The 21,963-nt window shown below is 32.8% G+C and overlaps 3 protein-coding genes across 10 annotated transcripts; 1 reads left to right on the forward strand and 2 right to left on the reverse strand.

The window, feature by feature from the left end:
• The first annotated feature begins 5,653 nt into the window (after positions 1 to 5,653).
• Positions 5,654 to 8,828, forward strand: LOC120085994. 2 transcript variants are annotated; one of them, XM_039042367.1, is made up of 3 exons: positions 5,654 to 5,833; positions 6,894 to 7,073; positions 8,573 to 8,828. In XM_039042367.1, exons 2-3 carry the CDS (start codon positions 6,897 to 6,899, stop codon positions 8,627 to 8,629), a joined length of 234 nt encoding a protein of 77 aa, XP_038898295.1. In that variant the 5' UTR covers positions 5,654 to 5,833; positions 6,894 to 6,896; the 3' UTR covers positions 8,630 to 8,828. The 2 variants fall into 2 exon arrangements, with proteins under 2 accessions (XP_038898295.1, XP_038898294.1); XM_039042366.1 differs by having other exon boundaries at positions 5,664 to 5,833; positions 6,849 to 7,073.
• LOC120085993 (transmembrane protein 184C-like) lies at positions 8,725 to 13,577 on the reverse strand. 6 transcript variants are annotated; one of them, XR_005484108.1, is made up of 6 exons: positions 13,420 to 13,577; positions 12,043 to 12,344; positions 11,843 to 11,965; positions 10,939 to 11,229; positions 9,810 to 10,086; positions 8,725 to 8,742 (listed from the first exon to the last, which is right to left on the reverse strand). XR_005484108.1 is itself a non-coding variant. In XM_039042362.1 (5 exons), exons 2-5 carry the CDS (start codon positions 12,289 to 12,291, stop codon positions 9,877 to 9,879), a joined length of 873 nt encoding a protein of 290 aa, XP_038898290.1. In that variant the 5' UTR covers positions 12,292 to 12,344; positions 13,420 to 13,577; the 3' UTR covers positions 9,469 to 9,876. The 6 variants fall into 6 exon arrangements, 4 of the variants coding, with proteins under 4 accessions (XP_038898290.1, XP_038898291.1, XP_038898292.1 ...); XR_005484107.1 differs by lacking the exon at positions 8,725 to 8,742 and adding an exon at positions 9,469 to 9,702; XM_039042362.1 differs by lacking the exon at positions 8,725 to 8,742 and having other exon boundaries at positions 9,469 to 10,086.
• A 2,115-nt stretch (positions 13,578 to 15,692) lies between these two features.
• Positions 15,693 to 21,479, reverse strand: LOC120085240 (uncharacterized protein YnbB-like). Of its 2 annotated transcripts, XM_039041139.1 has the most exons (12): positions 21,298 to 21,477; positions 20,456 to 20,569; positions 19,802 to 19,912; positions 19,660 to 19,722; positions 19,454 to 19,567; positions 19,217 to 19,366; positions 18,375 to 18,452; positions 18,090 to 18,311; positions 17,922 to 18,008; positions 17,145 to 17,264; positions 16,766 to 16,858; positions 15,693 to 15,945 (listed from the first exon to the last, which is right to left on the reverse strand). In XM_039041139.1, the coding sequence occupies exons 1-12, from the start codon at positions 21,442 to 21,444 to the stop codon at positions 15,886 to 15,888; spliced, it is 1,359 nt and encodes a 452-aa protein (XP_038897067.1). In that variant the 5' UTR covers positions 21,445 to 21,477; the 3' UTR covers positions 15,693 to 15,885. The 2 variants fall into 2 exon arrangements, with proteins under 2 accessions (XP_038897067.1, XP_038897068.1); XM_039041140.1 differs by lacking the exon at positions 20,456 to 20,569 and having other exon boundaries at positions 21,298 to 21,479.
• Positions 21,480 to 21,963: the final 484 nt, after the last annotated feature.

The raw sequence follows: 21,963 nt of genomic DNA on the forward strand, positions 1-21,963 counted from the left end.
GAATTGTGCAAAAGTGGGAAGTTTGAATTCAGTTCTTGTAACTGAAGAATAAAATGAAAATTGTTTTCATTTTGCAAGAGACGAAAAAGAACGCAAGAAAAATCGCTCATGATGTGAATCTATACGATCGCTTAGCGTTGAGAGCCTATACGATAGTGCCCGTCTGCCTAAACGATCGCACACCCATGCACTAAACGATCACCCGCGATTTCTAAACGATCACTTACATTTTCTACATGATCGCTTAGCATGCCGAGTAGAACTAAACGATCGCTTAGCTAAACCTATACGATCGTGTACCTTTTTCTAAACGACAAGCACCCGACTATACGATAGTCTTCTACTATCTCCCACTTGCTTGTTCGTACTACACGATCGTCTTTTCCTCCTTCCCTCTACCAATTCCATCAAAGGCCACCCTTTTGATTCTCACTCCAATAATACTGAGGACTTCGAGTGGTGGTGTTGTCCCCGATTGTTGTTGGTTCGTGCGTTGCTGATCGTGTAAACGACCGTGGTGCTGGTAGGCGATTGTTTGATGGACGATAGGAAGCGTAGAGAAGTTCGCTTCCGCTGGACTGAGTTTGATTGAAGAAAGTCTTCAACTGGTACGTTTCTCTCGGTATTTTATATTTATTTGTTAAAGCATGCTAGTAATTAGTGTTACAATGCATATATGTATGTTAGAATGTATGTGTGGTAATTTTGTCACAATGAAATCGAAAAGATCCGCTTCCGGTCATGGGCACTCTTGTTTAAGAGTTCCTTCACTCTCCTCACTGTAGATATATTTGTGTCCACATGATTTAACCATAACCAGTAAGTCGACTCTTCATAAGTTGTTTGTAATGACGTCTGAGTCAATATGTTGTTTTACCCTCGATATTATGTCTTGTTCCTTAAGTTCCTACTGATTCTCTAATGAACAATTGGTTTATGATCTAATCACTAAACCGAATCCCTCTCAAGCCAGTGAGAAAGTGGGGCCCCTTGTTCAAGACCTGAATTCAGTTACTTAAGAAAACAACCTTTCTCCTATCCCTAAATCAGGTAGGCATGAATTTCGTCTTGCACTCTATGTCTCCAGGTATCTACCCGGTGTTACCCCTGAAACATGAGGCTTATTGAGCTGGCGCTATTGAGCCAATCCTCACCCATGCAAATCTAAGGATAATCATGAATAGACAGGAGTTCATAGTTAGCTCAAGATTAAAATCGAGTTACCTAGGTCATCTAAGCGAAATAGTCAGTCTTAAATAGTAAACAACATTATAAAGTAAGAGTGACTTATTTCTTTATCCGATCTTATGTAAACTCATTGCGTAGGATACCCCCACTCCCCATGTCAATATATGAACGAATTTGGATCATTTCGTTTCTAGTATCTTTACAATAACTTGTAGCAACTACAGAGTAGGCCGCATCCAATAGTTTTACCAGAATAAGGTACCCAACCTTATGTTGGGGTTGATGTCCTGTAGTTTGTAAATAGCTTGTACGAACGCATGTGTTGTTAATATATGATATTTACTTTACGTCTTGTATTTTTGCTCAGTTGCTTCTTTTATTTGCTTTACCACAAACCAATAAACATAAAATTCTTGGTTATCTGATATGACTCAAGCATGTACGTGGTAACATACAAGTGGATCATGTCTTAAGTGATAACCAAAATGGTCTGTAGTATATGGATATAAGAGGGAAACCTTATCCTGGTAACGCTACGGATGCGGCCCGCTTTGTGGAATGGTCACAAATGTTGTGACTTGTCACAGATGGTCTGATCCTGATCATTCGTGTTGGGAACATGCGAGCGGGGGCGTCTTATACAAATAGTTTGTATAAGACCTGACCACGAAGTGTTAACGTCTCGTTATATAACATCGTTCATGACAGAGACTTCACTTCACTAGGATGGTCATAGTAACATGACCTCAATCCTGAGTGAGTTGGGAACTCCTGCCATTGAGGGCGGTTCTTTGATTTGTATGGGTGAGAGTGCCAGGTCGCCGATTCAAACCTACCATTTTGGTGATTCGTCTGATTTGGGAACTGGGAACTCAACTACACAAGATGGAATTCCTGTCTCTTATACACATCTAGATGTGTATAAGAGACAGGAACTCAACTACACAAGATGGAATTCACTCATTTCTTGAGGCAGGGGTAAGTAGATAGATAGCTCCCTTAAGAGCTGATTCTGGGGCTTGAACGATGTGGCGCCACACACCTTCTCTTGGCCCGAGAGGTGTTCACACATAGTTGGACTATGTTGTACTGTTCATTAGAGAAATCGGTGGTACTTAAGGAGTGAGATGTAACTATAGAGGAAAAAGGGCAATTTGGCCCAGTTGTACTTAGGAGCATCTATGAAGAGTCATCGTACTCTCGATTATATCCGATGGACACATAAATATATCTGTAGAAGAGTTCAGCTGTTGGTCTTTAGTGGAATGCCTGACAGTTAACGGAAGGTGGATCTCGTGGCTAAAAAGTTTAGTAAACTATTCACGGACCGTTGGAGCTTCGAACCACAGGTCCATTAGGTCCCCTGGGTAGCTTGGATAAAGTCGAGAACCAGTGTTTGAGTTAATTTGAAATGTTCAAATTGACAAGAGAAAGTTTGATTGCATATTATATAATTGGACTGGTTAATTATATATGATATAATTAGCTAAATGTATGAGATACATTTTTTTTTGGAGGAAATTAGATATAAATATGATTTATATCAAGTAGAGGAGAAAATACTATAGTAAATATGTGATATCAAACTATAGGTTAAAAATATAATATGATTATATTTATTAATATTTTAATTGGTTAATTATAAGATAATTAAGCCAAAAATCACGTTTGGACGTGGGTTAGTGGGGTAGCGTCGGTTATTGTAACCGATGAATTAAAATGAAAAGAGTTTTCATTTTGAATCGCTCATCCAAAAAGAAATCAAGAGATCACGCTGGTGAAAAGTAAGAGATCGCTTAAGCATTTCGAGAGCCTATACGATAGCTCCTCTCCGCCTAAACGATTGTCTTAATTATTGATCACCTATCCACGATCCCCGTCATGGTTGTTGGCCACTGGTCACCAATTCTACCGTTGATCAATCTAAGACATTTCTAAATTATGATATTGTTAATACTATATTTCCCTGTAGGTTTGTTGTCTTTAGTTAAACTCCAATCTCCCACACCTTACATTTGTTGAAGAAAACAAAAATCCAATTACACAAACTTAACCCATGAGCTATAAGTATAGGGTTCATTAATGAAGTGCTCTTAGGCCAAATATTCTTGGGGTGGTGCATTAGTTTATTTATTTCTTTCTTTTGATATGTGGAGTGGAGGATCGAACCTTAGACCTCGAGGTTGATAGTACACGTTCATGTTAGTTTAGTTATGCTTCAATTTAAGCTTCTTTTTTTTTTTAATCTTTTCCCTCCATTTTTTTGTAATTTCATTTTTTTCTTTGCTCTTAGTCTAGTTTTGTTTATATTGTTTCCATAAAAAAAATGTTTTATGCATTTAAGTTTCCTCTCAAATGGAAAATAATAGGGAAAGAAGCTTATATACAAACACCTATTAGATATAAAATTTGAAATATTAAAGTTGTGTGCTTAAATTCATGAATTTTTAAAAATGAATTTGACACAAAATTGAAAGTCGAGGAATTTATCAGATAATAAGTTATTAAACTTAAAATTAAAAGTTAGCATATAAAATACAACTTTAAAAGTGTAGGGCTAGCATATCTAATAAATTCTTTTGAACATATACAAATTATTAGTGAACTTTGGAACTAGAGAACATATAACATGTAGAAGTTTCTTGGATTATTAATGAATTTGATTAATCCAATTCTGTAAAAGTTCTGGTTGAAAGCACAAAAACAACATCACCCCCCTATCCTTTCAAATGAATTTGCCTTTTTAGTCCAAACAAATTCAATTAACTGAGATAAATTTGGTAGGTTGTTTTGTTTTGTTTGGTTTTGTTTTATTTTTAATTTTTATGATCTAATATTTTCTTTTAAAAAAATTGAGTTCAACGACATGTTGGTAGAAACATACTATTGACCCATAAAATATATCTTATCGAGTAATACTTTATTGGTAGATCATAAAATTACGTGGCAGATCAGGTGGCTCCTTAGATACTTCCTGGGAGATGTTCTCATGTGTTATGGGATTATTTTCTAGACTGGATTCGTCGAATTTCTAAAGCAGATTTTTGTTTTTTTAATCATTGTTAGTCTAGAATGTTGGTAGATAATTATGACAACCTATAATTTAAGTTTTCTTTTGAATTTGAATATTTAGTTCCGTTTGGTAACCATTTGAATTTTTGTTTTTTATTTTTAAAAATTAAGTTTATAAACATTACTTCTACCTCTAAATTTCTTCATTTATTATCTACTTTTACCAATAGTTTAAAAAATCAAATCAAAATTTGAAAACTGAAAGAGTAGCTTTTAAAAATTTATATTTATTTTTTTATATTTGACTAAAAATTCAACCATTGTATTTAAGAAAAATGCAAATTATGGTAAGAAATGGAAAGAAAATAAATTTAATTTCCAAAAATCAAAAGCAAAATAATAATAATAATAATAATAAAATAGTTACCAAACGGATCTAATATTTTTTTTTTTCATTTTTTGTTTTTAAAGAAAAGTAGTTTAACGTCTAAAAATATCTTTGATTTAACTAAATAGGGATACTCTTCTTAAGTGAGAAATTATCTCGAACTCCTATTGTAAATTAAATGTTACACTCAAATCATTTGGGAAATTTAACAAATAAATAAATAAATAGGGTTTAGGGTTTAGGGTTCGTACTATTGACCTTGATTCGATTCTCCCACCACACACTTTAATTACAATACTTTAAAAAAAAATAAATATAAATCAACTTTGGAGAATTTAACAAATAAATATAAATCAAAACTTTTTTTTTTTCAGTGCGCATACAAAAGTCGAATTGGAACCTACATAATTGCAAAGGACCAGACTAAAATTCAAATCATTGAGACTTAAATCAATTTGAACGTTATATTATGAAAAAAAAATTATGTACTAGGATAGTATGAAAAATAAATTGTGCAATTTTGAATTAACAAAGGTTAAAAATTACTTTTAGTCTTTAAACTTTCATAAAAGTAACAATTTAATCATTGAACTTTGGTTTAAAACGATTTAGTCTCTGAACTTTTAATTTTGAACAATTTAATTCCTAAACTTTACTATTTAATAATTTAATTCCTGTATTTTAAAATTTTATAACAATTTAATCTTTATTGTAGAAATTAGAGTTAAGATTTAATAAGATTTCTTACATATATAAACCAAAAAACTAATTAGAGATTCAATATTTTTATAAAATACAAAGTCTACATCATAAAATATAAAAATTGACATTTAATTTTGATAAATATGTTTACATTAAGGACTAATGATTATGAATTTAGAAGTACAAAGACTAAATTATTACATACTAAAATTTAGGGACTATAAAATTGAAGATACATAAACTAAATCATTACAAATTAAAGTTTAGTGGTTAAATTGTTAGTTTAGTTTTGAAAAATATTTTTTTAATCATCAATAAATAGTAATTACTATTAAAATTGAATTGTTTAGACAAACGCGATAAGTATTACCGACTAACCCAAACATATAGAAGGGGAGAGGAAAAAAAAAAAAGATCGGAACGATTAAACGACGCACTTTCATTGGCACGACGTTGGTTTAGAGCTTTGCTTTTGCAGTAGCTGTCCCGGAGATTTTGCCCTGCCGCCGGTGCTGTAGGCTGTGCAGCACAACAACGAAACCGGTGAGTTCTTGAGATTTTCTTTTTCTTTCTGATTTTCTTTAGGTTAATCCACAGTTTTCTGTTTGGTTGCTGAGAAAGAGATCGAGAATTATTTTTTCTCGACGCAGAAGAATGGTGAATATTGATTCTGAACGTTGTATTACTTGAGTTCAATCTGGAATCGGTTTCTTTCTCTTGTGTTTTTTTAGACCAAATAGTGAATGAATCTGGAATAGCTTGCATCTTTGAAGCCTTCTGTATATGATAATTCTGAGGCAGTAGGGCAGATTTCTCAGTGAATGAGAGCAAAACATGTAATTGGCTGTATTTATGGTTTCTGATATCATTTTCTTTAATTTAGTTTTTCTGTTCCTGTAGCGACTCAGTTCTTGAGTTAAATTTTTCACTAAATATCTGTGGCGGCTCCTGTAGTTCAATATTGAGGATGATTATCTATCCATTTGTATTTATTAATTGCCCTAGCATTTTGTGTCAATAGTCAAATCGTTGCATTGTTTAAAGTACAAGAACTTAATCGTTACGATACGACGGATTAAGCCAAAAGGTTATATGAGAGCGAAAGTTCAAGGGGCTAAGAATGAGTTTAAGCTTTTCAATTAGACGGTAGCTGTAGTACTTGTTAAAGTTCTCATTATCAGGGATTAAGTGTTTGCTTTTCTAGGTATTGAGATTAAAGTTAAACAGGGTTATGATTTGACTCTTGATAAGGTTTTCATTATCAAGGGGCTAAGATTGAGCTTAAACTTTTCAATTAGATGGTAGTTGTAGTACTTGTTAAGGTTTTCATTATCAGAGATTAAGTATGTGCTTTTCTAGTTATTGAGATTAAAGTTAAAACAGCATTATAATTTGACTCGCATTTTGGAATTTGTTATCTTCTGCGGTTATTTGATGGAGATGATCTTGATCCAATGTAGCATTTGTTAGTTCTGCAAACACAGTTTCTTTGCAGATTGTGATATACATATAATTATATATTAATATCAAAACTATCTTTGTATGTTTTGATGGATAGGTTTTTTGCGAAGGCCGTATCTAAGATTATCTGGTCAATTGGCAGATAATGGAAGGTAAATTCACTGTCTCACCTAAAAGAGGTTGGAAACAAATGGAACATAAAGAGGCGACCGGAGCTGTTCATGAAGAAATGAAACGAGTGCAACGGCTTCCTTCTAACAGTACCTATGCTACTCATCGGTTGCGGGTTTTAAACAAAATTCTGCAGCTTTTATCAATTCAGGTTTGTATCATGAAACTGCAGCAATCATTTGATCAGTTCGTGTTAATAATTGATGCAGTAGGAGTAGGGTAACTTGGGATATCTTGATCAAATCCTTAAATTGATTAGGATAGGATTAATATTAGTTTTCTTCTAAAAAGCACAGATACAATACATGGATTCAACATGATACAAACACAGTGATGCATCACCCTTTTTAAAAATTTAGAATATTGACACAACAAGGACATATTTATTAAAATATACCTTTTGAAAAATATATATCATTTTTTATTTAAGAAATTTTGAAGTTGATGAACTTATACGTTTATTATATAATTATCAAAATTAATTTAATGTGTTGCACTCTCAAAATTTATAATTATTTTGTCGTGTGTATCTATTTAGCATATATAATAAGTGTTTGATACGTCACTGACAAATGTTGGACCCACTTTGATTTAGTACAACTAGTGTCTAACACATCTATGGCACTTGCACGTAATTGATACATGTCCAACAAATGTCGAAGTGTCTAAGTGGCCGATGCATTTTGGACACAGAAGTGCTAGCCAAACTAAAGTATTTGTGCTTCTTGGGTTTCCTTGATTAATTTGTCATCGTATTTGTTATAAGTAGGGAACTGACTTTTTGTATTAACATTGATTCATTATAAAGATTCTAAAGCTTGATTCTTAGAGCGTTAACTCCTTTAATTAATTAGGATATACCAATCTTCTCGTTTGCACATCTGTTATGATTCAAAAAGGAAATTCTGAAAGGATTGCAGTTAACATAGAGCTGTTTTTATTGCTGTGTTTGAAAAGGAAATTGTTATTTTTAACATAATTTCATTGCTAATGCCTAATGGTGTGATTGCTTGGTTTTGGGGTGTGAGGAACAATAGAACTTTTTGAGGGCTCGAGAGATCTCCAGATGATGTTTTGCCCTCTATAAGATTATGTGTCCTTATGTGCTTCGATGACCAAGTCCTTTTAATCATCCATTAGGTTTATCTCTCTTGATAAGAGGCTCTTTTTATAGTTTGGCTCCCCTTTTTTACGCCCTTGTACTTTTTCATTTACTCTCAAGCTTGGTTATTCATCAAAAAAGAGTTAGAAGCACATCTTTTTATCGTAAGTTTTCTTTTTAATGAAGAGATGGGATCAATTGATGACCCTATTGCTATGCAATTGTTATACTTTTACTCTCTGCCTTCCTATTTTCTTATTGGTAAATGCAGATATATTTTACTTCATATAAAGCCTAAATTCAATTTCACAATTCTCTCGGTCCATTTTCAGTTCATTTAGTGTTGAATAACATCACCACCAAAACGATCTTAGTTTTGTTCCAAAGAGTATATACATCATAATTTTAACATGAAGTTCTGGCATTCGAGTCGTAAACTTTCTCATGGTTGCTTAAATTGCTTCCAGAATCGCAAGTAATGGGAAATTTGATGAACGATGGTAACTGATATCTGATATCTATTGTGTTCTCTGATTTTCTTTTGTCAGAGAACTGTATCACAGGAAGAGGAACTGGAGTTGCTGTTTGCTGGGCTTTCTCTGTGATTTAATAGTAGCTTGTGAATGGTTGGTACAGCTAACTTCTCTATACAAGTACAATTACAGAATGTAGGATTCCTAGGATTTTGTCGGTTGCCCTCGGTGTGGTATACAGGATCCTGTATCAATATACTTAAATGTTAAGTTGTGAAATGAACTTTCAGTGTGGTTATCCTATTTTGGTTCCTCATTCACCTTCATCTCCTATCGATGATCTTAATTATGTGCATGGTGTAATACTAATATTAGGAGGTCTCAACCATTGAACGTCTTGAGTGTTTTACCTTTAACTACCAAAATCTTCAATGCTTCACTTGGGTACAAACGTTCTTGTTTGAAGCCTTGTCATTTATCAGTGTTTAATTGGTAAAACGAGAGGGCTTTGATTTATGGAATGAAATGGGTAAATGGGAGAATATGAGTATATGTTACTAGGATTTCTTTATAATATGAAATTGCTTGATGCTGCATTTAGGTGGCACAAATATTCAGGAAACTTATATCCTACACTAATTTTTAGTTCGAATCATTTGGTACTCATCCTAAAATCTTAGGCATCATAATATATCAACCTATGCATAACCTAACCAAGCAAAGTATTGTTGACCTCCTTTTTAAAGTAGACATTGCAATTCTTTGAATTGGATATTAATTCATATACATATTGTCAAAATGAACATAGTTCAATTAACATAAAATTCGTACAATTGATTTCGAAGTTAGGGATTCAATTCTCTAAATACTATATCTATCTAGATATATTTCTTTCTAATCTTCGTTGGGATGAAAAATGGAAGCAAAGTAATACCGAACAGAATGTTTATATTCATAGAAGACCATGAAAGTTATCCCCATTTCTATTGTTGACTTTTTTTATTATTATTATTTCTGTCTAACATCACAAACAAGACAAGATCTGTTTATGCTATAAATATCGAGACAGAAGCACAAAACAGGCAACATAAGCAGGTTGGTCAGCCACACGATCTGATGCAAATTGACACAGAAAGAAAAGAGATAGAAGCTAGAAGTGAAGGAAGTTTGTATACCAGAGAGCTCGATTTCGACAACAATGTCGCCTGCAACGTGGTAATAGGCAAAATAGAGTTCCCAAATATAACATTCAATATTTCACAGATAATTGATGCTGAAGAGCAGAAAGCATCCATGAAAGTTTGAAACCTACCTACCATTATGGCCGATTTATTATTCAGTACTCCATTTGAATTGATGTTACCATACCAAGTGACATCTCACTGTTCCTTCTTCTCTAGTTTAGATTTTGCTGCAGATTGAGATTTGTAAGGGGTAGCACTGTATGCAGAAATCTGAATCATCGCAAAGAAAACCATCTCCACACAAACTAGAGTATTTTGTAAGGCTTCATTTATGTGTTCAACATCAAACCAGGCATGTTCCTGTTTGATTATGCCCACTGCAGCGAGCATCTCAAGAACAATTCCCTGAAAAAGAAAACCATGATTTGAGTTGTTTTAGTTTAAAACCTGAAATATTTGTTTCAGTGGTAGATTGTCTTGATGCATAGATCAGCAAATAAGACGGTAAACTTCACAAATTGGTCATCTTCTAATTGATGGGAGTTATATTTTAGCTATTGTTTATTGAAACTTACGGAACATATCAAAAGGTAGTGCCAAAATGAGCATAGCTCAACTAGCATAGTGTTAGTACTATCAATCTCAAAATTAGAGATTCAATTCTCTTACCCCACATAGCAGCAAACTTGCATTACCGACTTAAGAACAATACCAAAAGGGGTAAGTTAAGCTACTACAACCAATCATAGCAACCAGTAACCTACAGCGAACATACAATATCATTACCGAACACCAGCAGTGCAGTAGCATCTCATGTTCTGTTTTGGTAGGATAGAAGGCAGCCCCATATGGTCATTCCTCCCATCCCAAATGAGTTTCTAGTGTACGATATTTGTATGCAAAAGGAGTTTCTAGAGCACAAGGATGAAATGAAATGGACAGTTTCATTTAAAGAAAAGGTCTGCAGTTTTCACTTTTCAGAGAGAAAATGCAACGTGAATCGTGATTTTGGACATAGAATTCAACCAGGTTCGTAGGCATAAGATAACACAATGTATAGAAAGAGAGTAATCACATTTCATGCAAGTGTAAAGCACCAAATAAGTAACGGATAAGAAGTACATTTCTCTATGCCTAGTTACAAGTGGCTGGTTTTAAATTTTGGGAAGATGATGAGAAAACTACAAAGGAATATGATGACATCTTCGGAAGTTTAAGCTTAAAGGAAAATCTGAGAAACTCGGATGAGAAAATTACCTGCCAGAAGCAGAAAAAGACAATCCCTTTGATGCACAAGAACTTTGCAAGAGGGCTATGTTGTTTCAACTCCTTATCAAATACATGATAGAAAATCACCAGGGAATACAGAGCAAGCGACACTGAGACATTTAATATGATAGTAAATGTCCAACTGAGCCAGCTTGGATATACATCAATTAGTTGAAGAGCAATCATCAAGATGGAACATACAGGACGAATCACCACAAATTGATAGGTCCAGTTCTTGAGAAGCTTCAATGTGTGATGATTCAATCGAGCAGTGTGAGGCTGCAATTGATAGGGAGTCAACATTCAAAGTCACTCTTTGCTCATCCAATAAAACCCAAAAAATTAAAATGACTGGTTTAGTTTTACTAAGCTGTAAACTTAAGACCCACGACTATCCGACCAGAAGTATTTATGAGATCAAATTAACCATATTCCAAAGAATAGCGAAATTGACTAACAAAATACTCAGAGAATGTACAAGTACAAACGATTTCAGTGTTAACTTTGACCATGGATGGATATTCATAGAGAGCTACTGGTGTAAGAATGTATTGAGAAAAACATTAGAGACCTAAGGGCAAAATAGTCCAACATGATGTTTAGTTCTATTGTTTAAAGGTTTAATCAGTCCGTTTGACCATCTCATCATCATTGCCATCTGAGTTGTATTAGCTTTGTTCAACCGATCACAGTCAAATATTTGTCTGTATGAGAAGATAAAAGAAGAAGAATGAAATGTTTCAAGAAGCATAGTAGCTAATAAGACCTTAATGCTTCATATTTTTCTAGTACCAACAACATGTCAGGATATATTGAATTTAAATGAACATCAAAAGAATGACCTGGTATAACCTTTTTGGTATGTGGACAGAGAAGAAGAGAAAAAATTTACCTGAAAGAGGGTAATCGGAAAAGTATGGTGGATTTCTCTACCTTTGATCTCATCTGGCACAATGTTTTTGCTTATGGATATATTCAAGTAGCTGTACAGTAAACTCAAGAACTTAGATATAACCTACAAGGAAAAACTAGGAAGTTAATACAAGAAATCAATCTTTCATTCTCAAAAGTTCTGTAGGATCAAAATCTTACCAAAGCTTCATAACATTCCTTAATTGATTCCAATAACAAAAAGAAAGTACTGCTTGCCATAAATTCCAACAGACCGATGTAGGAGATACCAGCATATAAAGGAGCCATAAGAATTATAATAACAATGGCCTTTTGTTCCGCTGGTTTTTTCCAGTTAGACAGATGTTGGGTAAGGAGCCATAATGAAAAAATTGAAGTGAGAACAAAAGATGAAGTAACCGCAAGAAAAATCATCTGTCCAAAATCCATTGTGATTGCTGATATGTTAACCACTGAGGTTACCAAGAAATGAGATCTGCAGACTGAAATGTAGCTTAATAAGCATCCAAAAGCACAATCAACTCAGTATTTCAAGAGCAAAGAGCTAAATTTTAAGTTTCATCCTCTAGTAAAATACGGCAGAAAACTAATTGAGTTTAATCATTGTACGGGTGGAAAAAGAACCTACAAAAGTAAGAACCAAAATAAGTTTTGACTGAATAAAAGTCATAGGCTCACAGTTGCTTTCCATTTCCTAATCCCATCTCTACCATTGTTGCACCTTGACAATTTTATAAATATGAATTATCCCTTGATGATATGATTATTCCCTGGACTTGTAAATTGTAGATTGTAGGTAGCTTATACATATATACATATACATACAATGATACAGCCTACCACATATTTGTGAATTTAATTTAAGTTGGTATTCACATATGTCTGGACCATCTTCCACATCCTTACAGCCAAAGTACTAAAAAGGGCTTGATTCTCCCCTTTTTAATCTCATACAATTCTAACATCATCTACATCCCTAAAAATCATAGTAGAATCTAAAATGACTTCTAGTTCTGGGAATCGCAATTTCCTCTACACTCTACAGTTCCAGCTCCAGCAAATCATGATTGGCAGTAAAACAGTCTTAATAACTTGAAGCAAACTGATTACATAACTTCGCTTAATAGGCATAAATCTCATTTAGAAATACTACATCAGCAGCAATCTAAGTTCCATAAGGAAACTTGTGAAACACGATCAAGGTTAATCACATTTCTCACTATCTCAGCTACTTTTTCCATTCCATTCCCCTCCTATTCCATCAGAACCAGTAGGGAAGAGGAGAAAATAAGGCTACAAGTGACGCAAATGAGAAGATGAAAGTTATGGATACAACATAATGATCGCGAGAAAAGTAAGATCCAATCCAAAACTCTGCTTCTTCGGAATTGGAAAGAGAAGTAGAAAAAGCGAAGTGAAGTCGAACACATAGGCGATGATTTGTTTGTTTGTTAGTTAATCGATTAATTCTCATCATTACCGCAGCAAACAACAGTTTTGGAGATGGTACAACACTGAAAATCAGAAAGAATGGGAAAAAAGCGAAAGAAATCTTACCAGATTGAAAGTTCTTTGGCTGTTTTTGGAGATTCCGATGCTTGATTCCTCGAAAGTGTGGGAAAGAAGCAAACCACGTTTGAGGACGATTTTTTAAACTCGTGAATCTCGATAAATTGTAATAAAATAAAGAAGAAAGCACGTTTGAGGAGGATGATTTCTTTTTTTAAAAAAACTCGTGAATCTCGTGTATCGAACACGTCCTTCACTCGTCTCTTTGAAAAATCGAAACGACGACGTAAATCTCATTAAACTTCCCTGTGCCGACCTGCGATGCACGACTTCTTCACAAATTTGTCTATGTGTAAGTCCTATTAAATTTGTATCGACAGATTGATAAAGGTAAATCGATATTTCTATTGTATCCTAGAAAAATCTATGAAATATAAAAAAAAATATATTCAATAAAATATTATTAATGTAAGCATAATATAAATTATAGATAACTTTAACTTGTTTAGAAATGAAAAATTATTTTAAATAATAAAATTGTTGAAAATATTTATAAATAATAACAAAATATCATATAAGATACTATCTGTACCTATCATGATACAGATAGTTGTCTATCCCAAATAAACATAGATAGTTGTTATCGTAAATTTTTATTATATTTGTATATATTTTGTTCATTTTCTTCTAATTGAAAACAACCTTTTAAAAATTACAAAATATTTATTGACTAATTTAAATTTATTTTTTAGTTTTATGTTTTTATAATTTTTCTAGAAATATCAATCAAAATCGATATTTTATAGATATTTTCATCGAAATTTCTGTAAAATTAAAACTTCGATACAAATATCGTTATCAACGTTATAAATCTTGATAATAATCAACCTTGTTGATGTTGATGAATATTTTTGGAAGAAAAACCAAAAAAACCAAAAAAATTATTTAAATTAATAAGTAAATATTTTATTTATATTATATTCATATTAATAATAATCAACCAATTACAAAATTTTATTTATATTATATTCATATATATAATTTAAATAAAATTTAAATTATATATCACTTATTTTTATTTTTAATGTTTTATGGATTGTTTTACACTAAAATAAAAATGTCAATTCACTCCTTTCAACGTTGAACCATGAAAAATTTGAAAGAAATTATCACCATGGTTATAATAAGTATTTGGAATCAAATAAATTTAGTTATTTATGATATAAATAAATAATAAGTTGTTAAAAAGAGTGTAACACGAAGAAAAACATAAAAGTTTGCCAAATATAATACGATTAAGAGAAACATTTAAGTTCTTTGAAAATAAAAAATCTTTCATATACAATACCATTTAGATTCCATTATCAACCCTATTGAACGTTTTGTTAACATTAGGGATATTTAAATAACCCAACAATCCAAACAATTCGGATTATCCAGCCTAAAATGTCAAGGTTAGGTTAGTTTTATTCTTAGGTTGAGTTGAATTTTTCTATTTTTATTGAATTGGGTTGTAAGTTGATTAAAAAAAAATGTGAATTGACCCAATCCAACCCGAATTTTATATATATTAATAATATATATGTGTATTTTCTCTTTGTTTAAAATTTGATTATTTTGTATTGATTAATTTGTGAATTTTTAATATTTTTTTAAACTTGTTTTGATATTTGTCTTTGTCTAAAATTTACAATAAATATCATAGATATTTGATATTTAATATTTGAATTTTATGAGATTTTAATTAGTAGTCATGTATTGTATATAAATTTACATATTTTTCATTAAAAATAAATAAATAAATTATTTCATCAATTCTACTTCGTTTATTAAATTACAAGTGACAAACTCAAAGACAATATTGTAAAAAAAATTTGAACTTAAGAGAGTTGTATAAAAAAATGCAAATTTTTTAAAATGCTAAAACTTTTGATAATCTACCTCATATGCTAACTTACGATTTAAATTGAATGTATAACCTACCCATTATGATTATTAACTTATAAATGACGTACTAAAATGAACATAATTCAACTAACATAATGTTTGTCCTATCAATTTTAAAGTCACAGATTTAATTCCTTCACTCACATATTGTCAGAAAAAAAAAAAAAAAAAATTGACATTCTTCGTAAATATAATTGAAGAATAATTCTCGACGAGAAACCTAATCCTCGTGAGCTTCGCTCAAGGGGAACAATCCAACTAGAGGTGTCATGCAATAAAGCAAAGCTAACTAAGCCACTTTAGACCGATACATTATACAAATGCTTTTTCAACTTTTAGTAGTCACATCACTTTTTCAGACAACTCATAAAGCATAGCACCAAAAAGGAAGTTTAGAATGTTATTTTGATTATGAAATTTGCCAAAAAGATATTTTTCTTACTTACTATGTTCTACAAGTTTGGGTTGAATTAGGTTTCCACATGAGTGGCAGAAAAAACTTGTGAGAAATTAAAGGAAGATTCTGAAGTGGATGGTTGACTAAAATACTCACCAAATATTTTTATTTTACACAGATTTCAAAACCTCTCCTAGTACTAAGCCCCACTGGGTCCAATGTGTTCCACCCTGCACCAGAAATTTTCCACTTTATGAGAGACTTCATGATGCATTGATTAATTGAATAGATATTCACTTTTCTATCAAACAAACAAATATTGGGTTAATTCACAAAATTTAGTCTCAAAGTTCTGATGTTTGCTCCAACTTTAAAAGGTCTTAATTGTCTCTCAATTTGGGATTGTAATTTTGGGGAGTCTTAGGATTACTTACTGTCAATCAAATGATAGCGTAATAAATGAAGTTGATAGATTTTTTGAACTTTGAAGTTTGTTCTAATTTGGTTTCTAAAGTATTAAAATGTTTATTTTAGTCCTTAAACTTTTAAACTTGCCCCCATTTGGCCTCTCAACCTTTAAAATATCTAATTTAATAATTTTTTTATTAAAAAAAACCCAAATTAGGGAAAAAACAATATAGCAAGGGCAAAAATAGTTGGTTTTTAAAACTTCAAAATCTAAAATAGATATTTTGAAACAAATTTGAAAGTTTAGAACAAAATAAAATTTAAACTTATAAAATTATTAGGTTAACTTACATGTTTAGTCTCTAAACTTTTATGTCTATGCATCATATGGTTTTAAACTTTAAAGAGATTCTAATAAGTCCTTGTACTTTCAATTTTATGTCTAACAAGTTCTTGAACTTTCAATTTTATGTCTAATAGACTCTAAAATTTAAAAATGTCTAAACCTATTAGAAACTTTCCTAAAGTTTAAGGTTCAAATAGACACAAACTTGAAAGTTTAAGGGACTAAACTTGTAATTTAACAAAAAATAATAATAATAAAAATAAAATGAAGTCATTGCACGCAGAAACAGCACAAACCTGGCAAAAGACTGCAAATGGCTCTCTTAGAGGTCCATCGCAAGAAAGTTCACTTGTGCTCCCATCAATGAAAGTTCCATCAGCAAAGATCACCTGTTGTTACGGTATGGAGGGTTCATAAATCAAAAACTAAGACAACAAAATACTTTAAAATCGCGATGTTATTGAAGCTTTTGCAGTCAATTTTTATCACAAGTAACAATCGTTAGAACTGAGGAAGTTTCAATCAAATTCTTATGTTAGTTTTACACAGCAGTCATCGTCTTCTACCAGTTTGACGTGAGAAACTTCTACTTACATGCTATTATTAGGAAGGAAAAAGATAGAGTTTCCGTGAAAGTATTAAGATTTGATAAATGTAGAGAAGTTACGGCTGTACCTCTGATGCATATCCAGGAGTTATTCCTGGAACTGGTTTCGTAAAGGAAGCGACAGGAGAGCTTCTCTGTACAGCCTCACAGAATGCAAGCAAAACTTCACGACTTCCAAGTTGTACAGCCTGAATGAGATATAAGAATTCATAAGATGTAATCATACATGATACTTATGAAACCAGACAAGTTTTTCTTGCATACATTACCAATAGCAACATTAGAGATATTGAAATACAATAGTCGATAGAATACAATAGAAAAAGTCGGTGACACATCAGAGTCAGATCGATAAGAGAAGAAGAGGATTAGAGGAAGAAGTACAACGACAAATGAAGAATTTCTTCGTTGAATTGTTGAAGATATTCAAGTGTCTTTTGTTTTTGTGTGACTTTGTGGGGACTCAGGCTTGATGATGAAGATTAGATGATTCTAGAGTTTGGTTTTCAACTCCTTTCTTTTTTAGTTTTGGGTTGGGGCAATGAGCTTTTTAGATAGGCTGCTTAGTTTTGGGTTGGGAAATATTAGATGCGCAACTTTATCCTTTCTTTTTTCTTTTTTAAAAAAAGTCTGACGTGTCCCCTTCACATATCTAGAAGGGGAGACACGTATCCGTTATTTAAAAAAAAAAGATGATATGTCAAATTGCGTATAAGATACGTATCTGAAAAGTATCTAAGAGTACTGATATCTAATACGTATCCGATATCGATTATCTGCCTCATACGAAGTATCAGTGCTTCATAGCAAGAATATATTATGGAGAAAGTGAAGTGCAGCCAAACCTGTACAGTGTCATGGCGGGGTGCACGTGGAAGTGGCTGGACTTTGTAGCCTTTTGATGCCATGACTTCAGCTATTAGGATCATTCCCTGATATCAGCAAAGAGGAATATTACCTTCATTCCAAAAAAAATTCAACTCGAGAGAACTAGGAAGAAAGAATCAAAATACCTTAACTGCCTCACCAACCATTTGAGGTGAAAGGAATAATCCTTGAAAAAATGCCCTCATCATATCACCAGGGGTAGATCCCGAATCCACCCCCAAGCCGGGTGCAGATAAACGAGCTGCAGCTGCCTTCACCCATTTGTCACGACCTGCAACGTATCCACCACAAGGTGCAATTGTTCCACCAGGATTTTTTATCAAACTTCCTGCAATTAAATCCGCACCCTACCAACCATTACTGATAGAAATGCTATTCATCAACAGGAGAAAGAACCTGAGATCACTTACCACAGTTGGAGGTTCAGTGGTTTCCACAAATTCTCCATAACAGTTATCCACCATCACCAAGCAATCAGGATTTTGCATCTGGAAATATTAGCAAATTTATTTTATTTACTGGATAAATTGCTTTTACACAAAGAAAATGTGCGGGGATTTAAAATCATTTCTCCAAGCTCACTTTGATGATCGTCGTTTTTATTGATAATATTGAGAATATGAACTAATGGTCATAAACCATACTACAGCATGCGTTAAATAATTTCATTCTAGTGTAAGTATATTGACATTAGCAGAGGGCAGAGAAATTTAAAATAAAAATAATGATAATAAAATAAAATTGAAAACCCGAGAGAGATGAGAAAGTAGAAACATTGGAGGGTAAGTGAAAATTAGAGGGACTGGAGTAAGTTTATGTAAGATCCCTCGTTAGGGAAATATTAGGATTATCAGTATGAGGTAAGGGCGTATTAATAATTAGCTAGAGTTAAAGTTTTCAATAGAGGGAGTGGGTTGGGAGCAAAGTGTGAAGATTTTAGTAGAATTCCTAGTCTAAGAATTTTGCGAGAGAGTAAACTTCTTGAAAGGTTATGGTATATTGTAACTTCCTTTGATGTTGCAATATTTATGATCTCGATAATAGGCAAGATAGCTATGTCATTCTGAAGTATGTAATATTCAACCCGGTTATTTAGGATCTGAAGTAAATCCAGAAAATATTTAGGGAAGGGAAGACACTTTATCTGTGAATGATGAACACTCAAAATCACAGAACCAAGAATTGGCTACAAAAATGATCTTCCACTCAATCTTTCACCCTAAAAGCTACAAAATGCAATCGAAAGATTTACCTTGATCAGTCTTATTGCTTTTCCTATTTCGTCAATACTTAAACTTCGCCGCCAAGAATAACCACATGACCTTTGTATGAGTGCACATTTTGTTTGAGGTTTCAAAGCACTTGCAAGCTTTTCCCAGTCAAGTCCACCGTCCTCAGCAAGCTGAAGAAGAAAGCCAAAAATTCAATATGATAATGTTTGAAAACCTAGCAACATATCGCTTAATTTGTATCGGTCCTAGTAGCTCACTGGAACTTCTCGATACTCTACTCCAAAATCTTTCAAGGAACCCAGCCCCTGAGAATCTCTTTTGCCAATGACCTCCTCTAGTGTGTCATATGGAGCACCAGCTACTGCCAAAAGCTGATGGTTAAATTAGTTTAAACCACGTTCAACTTTAAGAAGATAAACCACAAGATGAAAAATGAATTGATTTATTACTAAGTTATACTCACCTCATCCCCTGGCCTCAAAAGAGCAAATAAAGCACATGTAATAGCATGAGTACCTGAGAAAAACTGATGGTAGAGAAATCATAAACACCAAACTTTGCAATTACTTCTAAACATAAATATAAAGTTAACAACTGCTGGAAACCTGTGATCGGACTATTGCAGATTCTGCTCCAACTATCTCAGCAAAAGCATTGTCAAGTGCCTCACGCCCTCCAGCTTCGTCATGACCATAACCAGTGGATCCTCCAAAATGCTGGTTGTGAAATTTTAAGAAACACCATTCATCAGTGAACTGGAATAACTACTTATTGCTTCACAAGAAACAAATATAGGCCAAAGAGATCGATAATATGTATACTTTCACAAGGTTGTTTTTTTTTTTTTTTAAGAGGAAACTAAGAGGAAATAGATTATTAAATTCATAATGATATTGGGAATTCGCAATGAGAAGAGTCATTGGAATCACATACACACAATACTAGTAGAAAGTAGAACTAGAGAAAAAGAGATGAAGGTGGGCATCGGAAATAATGAAGAAAGTAGTCATGCCCTTTATTCACTCTGCTATTAATTATGGTGTGGGAATTAAAGCTACCTAAAGCTACCACTAGTAATATAATGAGTAATATTTTGTAGTAGTAGGCGTAGGCGGTGGATGATTTCACAAGGTTGTTGAAATCAATTCTATCAAAAAATAATGCACCAACAACACCAAATAAATTACTAATTCGTTTAACACCGTGAGACATTACTTTGCAAGAATTTATCTACTTATGCATAGGATTGATTTACTGACATGAGATCCTAACCGAGCATTCTGAAAGGCTTTGAGAACTTTAGTAGAATTACTTGCCACCAAATTATCCACTGCCCTGAATTCATACTGCAAGGAGTCTACTGCCTTAACAACCTGCTGATCAACACTTCATAACTAAGCAGCAGCCAGACACGATATTATAATGTATAGACAGATGTAATCCCTATTTACAAGAATTGGATTCTAACTAAATTCACAAATTTTCAACATTTGATCTCTTCCATATAAAATGTGACATCACAAGAAATGCAAGAAGAGAACAGGATTTCATCAGTCCCATCTAAAGATCAAAATATCCTTGGATGTAAATCAAAAGTATCGAAATCGATATTAAATATCCAATGATATCTCCAATATCTTCTATAAATGTTTGTGAAACATTAAAAAAAGTCACCTATTCAGTCCAATATGAATAGAAATACTAATAACAATATTCATAACTTAATTTAAAAATAAAAACTAACTTAATTATTAATCTAAATAATTTTTATAAACTTTTTGACTTATAGAAATATCCTATGGATGTTTTATCCATATATCCATAAAATTCAAATCTTGATAACGTATCGACATCTATATTCTGAACCTTGGTTCATTCTATACTACACCTATAATAAACTAGCTCCAAACTTGAAAATGAAGCTTAAGCCGACAAATTCAGGTAAATTACTTAAGCTGATAGGTTAGGTTTTTGAGTGATTCAGCTTCCAATCCAATAGGCAAACCTGATTTTTCAAGAAATCAAAATGCACGACGGGGGTTAAAATTAGAAACGGAGAAATGACATTTCTGCGTTAGAGAGTAAGAAGTTTTGTTGTTACCTCAGGAGCAAATGGGGTGTCGGAAGTGTAATGTTTCCGATCGAGGGGCACCGGTAAAGAAGTGCCGGAGCGAAGAGTTGCTGCCGGAACGGAAGTTCTGAAATTAGGCGACGGATAAGAAAGGAAAGAGCAGGATAAGCCCCACATATTCCTCGAGAAACTGAAAATTTTGAACTTCGTCTCTCTAAATATCCGGTCGATTTTTATGGGACTTTTGACGCTTTTTTTTTTTTTTTTTTTTTGTTAAAATATCATTTTTCAAGTGAATTTTTCAATTTTAGTTTATACTCCTTCTTGGAAGAAAATTAAAAGGATATTGTCCTTAAACTATTTAAGAAAATATTGTTGTTTTCAAACTATTTCTAAAAATATTGTTGTTGTTGTTGTTTTTTTTAAATAAGTCGAGGGTTGAAAATTCGACTTAGATAGGTCAAATTTTGAACCCTCGACCTTCCTTTCATTTGTACGTCGAATTTTGAACCCTCGACCTTGTCCTTCCTAACATTATTATTGAGTCTGTTTAATTATCATTCTGGAGATTTTCCTCTATCAAAAGATCGTATTTCTAAATTTTCATAAGGTCCCCCTGGAATTCCTTCCAAAGCTTATTGAATAATTTTTACGGATTCTGTCATCTCAGCAAGTCTGACTAAATAACGAGCTAAT

The sequence above is a fragment of the Benincasa hispida genome, chromosome 9, assembly GCF_009727055.1.
Source record: "Benincasa hispida cultivar B227 chromosome 9, ASM972705v1, whole genome shotgun sequence".
Lineage (NCBI taxonomy): Eukaryota > Viridiplantae > Streptophyta > Magnoliopsida > Cucurbitales > Cucurbitaceae > Benincasa > Benincasa hispida.

What these genes read in the sequence shown, in the direction of transcription:
- LOC120085994 (XM_039042367.1), top strand. Translation starts at nt 6,897, where the DNA reads ATGGAAGGTAAATTCACTGTCTCACCTAAAAGAGGTTGGAAACAAATG. An exon ending in TGCAGCTTTTATCAATTCAG is followed by an intron (nt 7,074 to 8,572) that starts GTTTGTATCATG and finishes TTCTTTTGTCAG; the next exon opens with AGAACTGTATCACAGGAAGA.
- LOC120085993 (XM_039042362.1), bottom strand. Translation starts at nt 12,291, where the DNA reads ATGGATTTTGGACAGATGATTTTTCTTGCGGTTACTTCATCTTTTGTT. An exon ending in AGGAATGTTATGAAGCTTTG is followed by an intron (nt 11,966 to 12,042) that starts GTAAGATTTTGA and finishes TTTTCCTTGTAG; the next exon opens with GTTATATCTAAGTTCTTGAG. An exon ending in TCTTTTTCTGCTTCTGGCAG is followed by an intron (nt 10,087 to 10,938) that starts GTAATTTTCTCA and finishes TTTCTTTTTCAG; the next exon opens with GGAATTGTTCTTGAGATGCT.
- LOC120085240 (XM_039041139.1), bottom strand. Translation starts at nt 21,444, where the DNA reads ATGTGGGGCTTATCCTGCTCTTTCCTTTCTTATCCGTCGCCTAATTTC. An exon ending in CTGCAATAGTCCGATCACAG is followed by an intron (nt 19,723 to 19,801) that starts GTTTCCAGCAGT and finishes CTCTACCATCAG; the next exon opens with TTTTTCTCAGGTACTCATGC. An exon ending in CATTTGCAGTCTTTTGCCAG is followed by an intron (nt 15,946 to 16,765) that starts GTTTGTGCTGTT and finishes TTTCTGGTGCAG; the next exon opens with GGTGGAACACATTGGACCCA.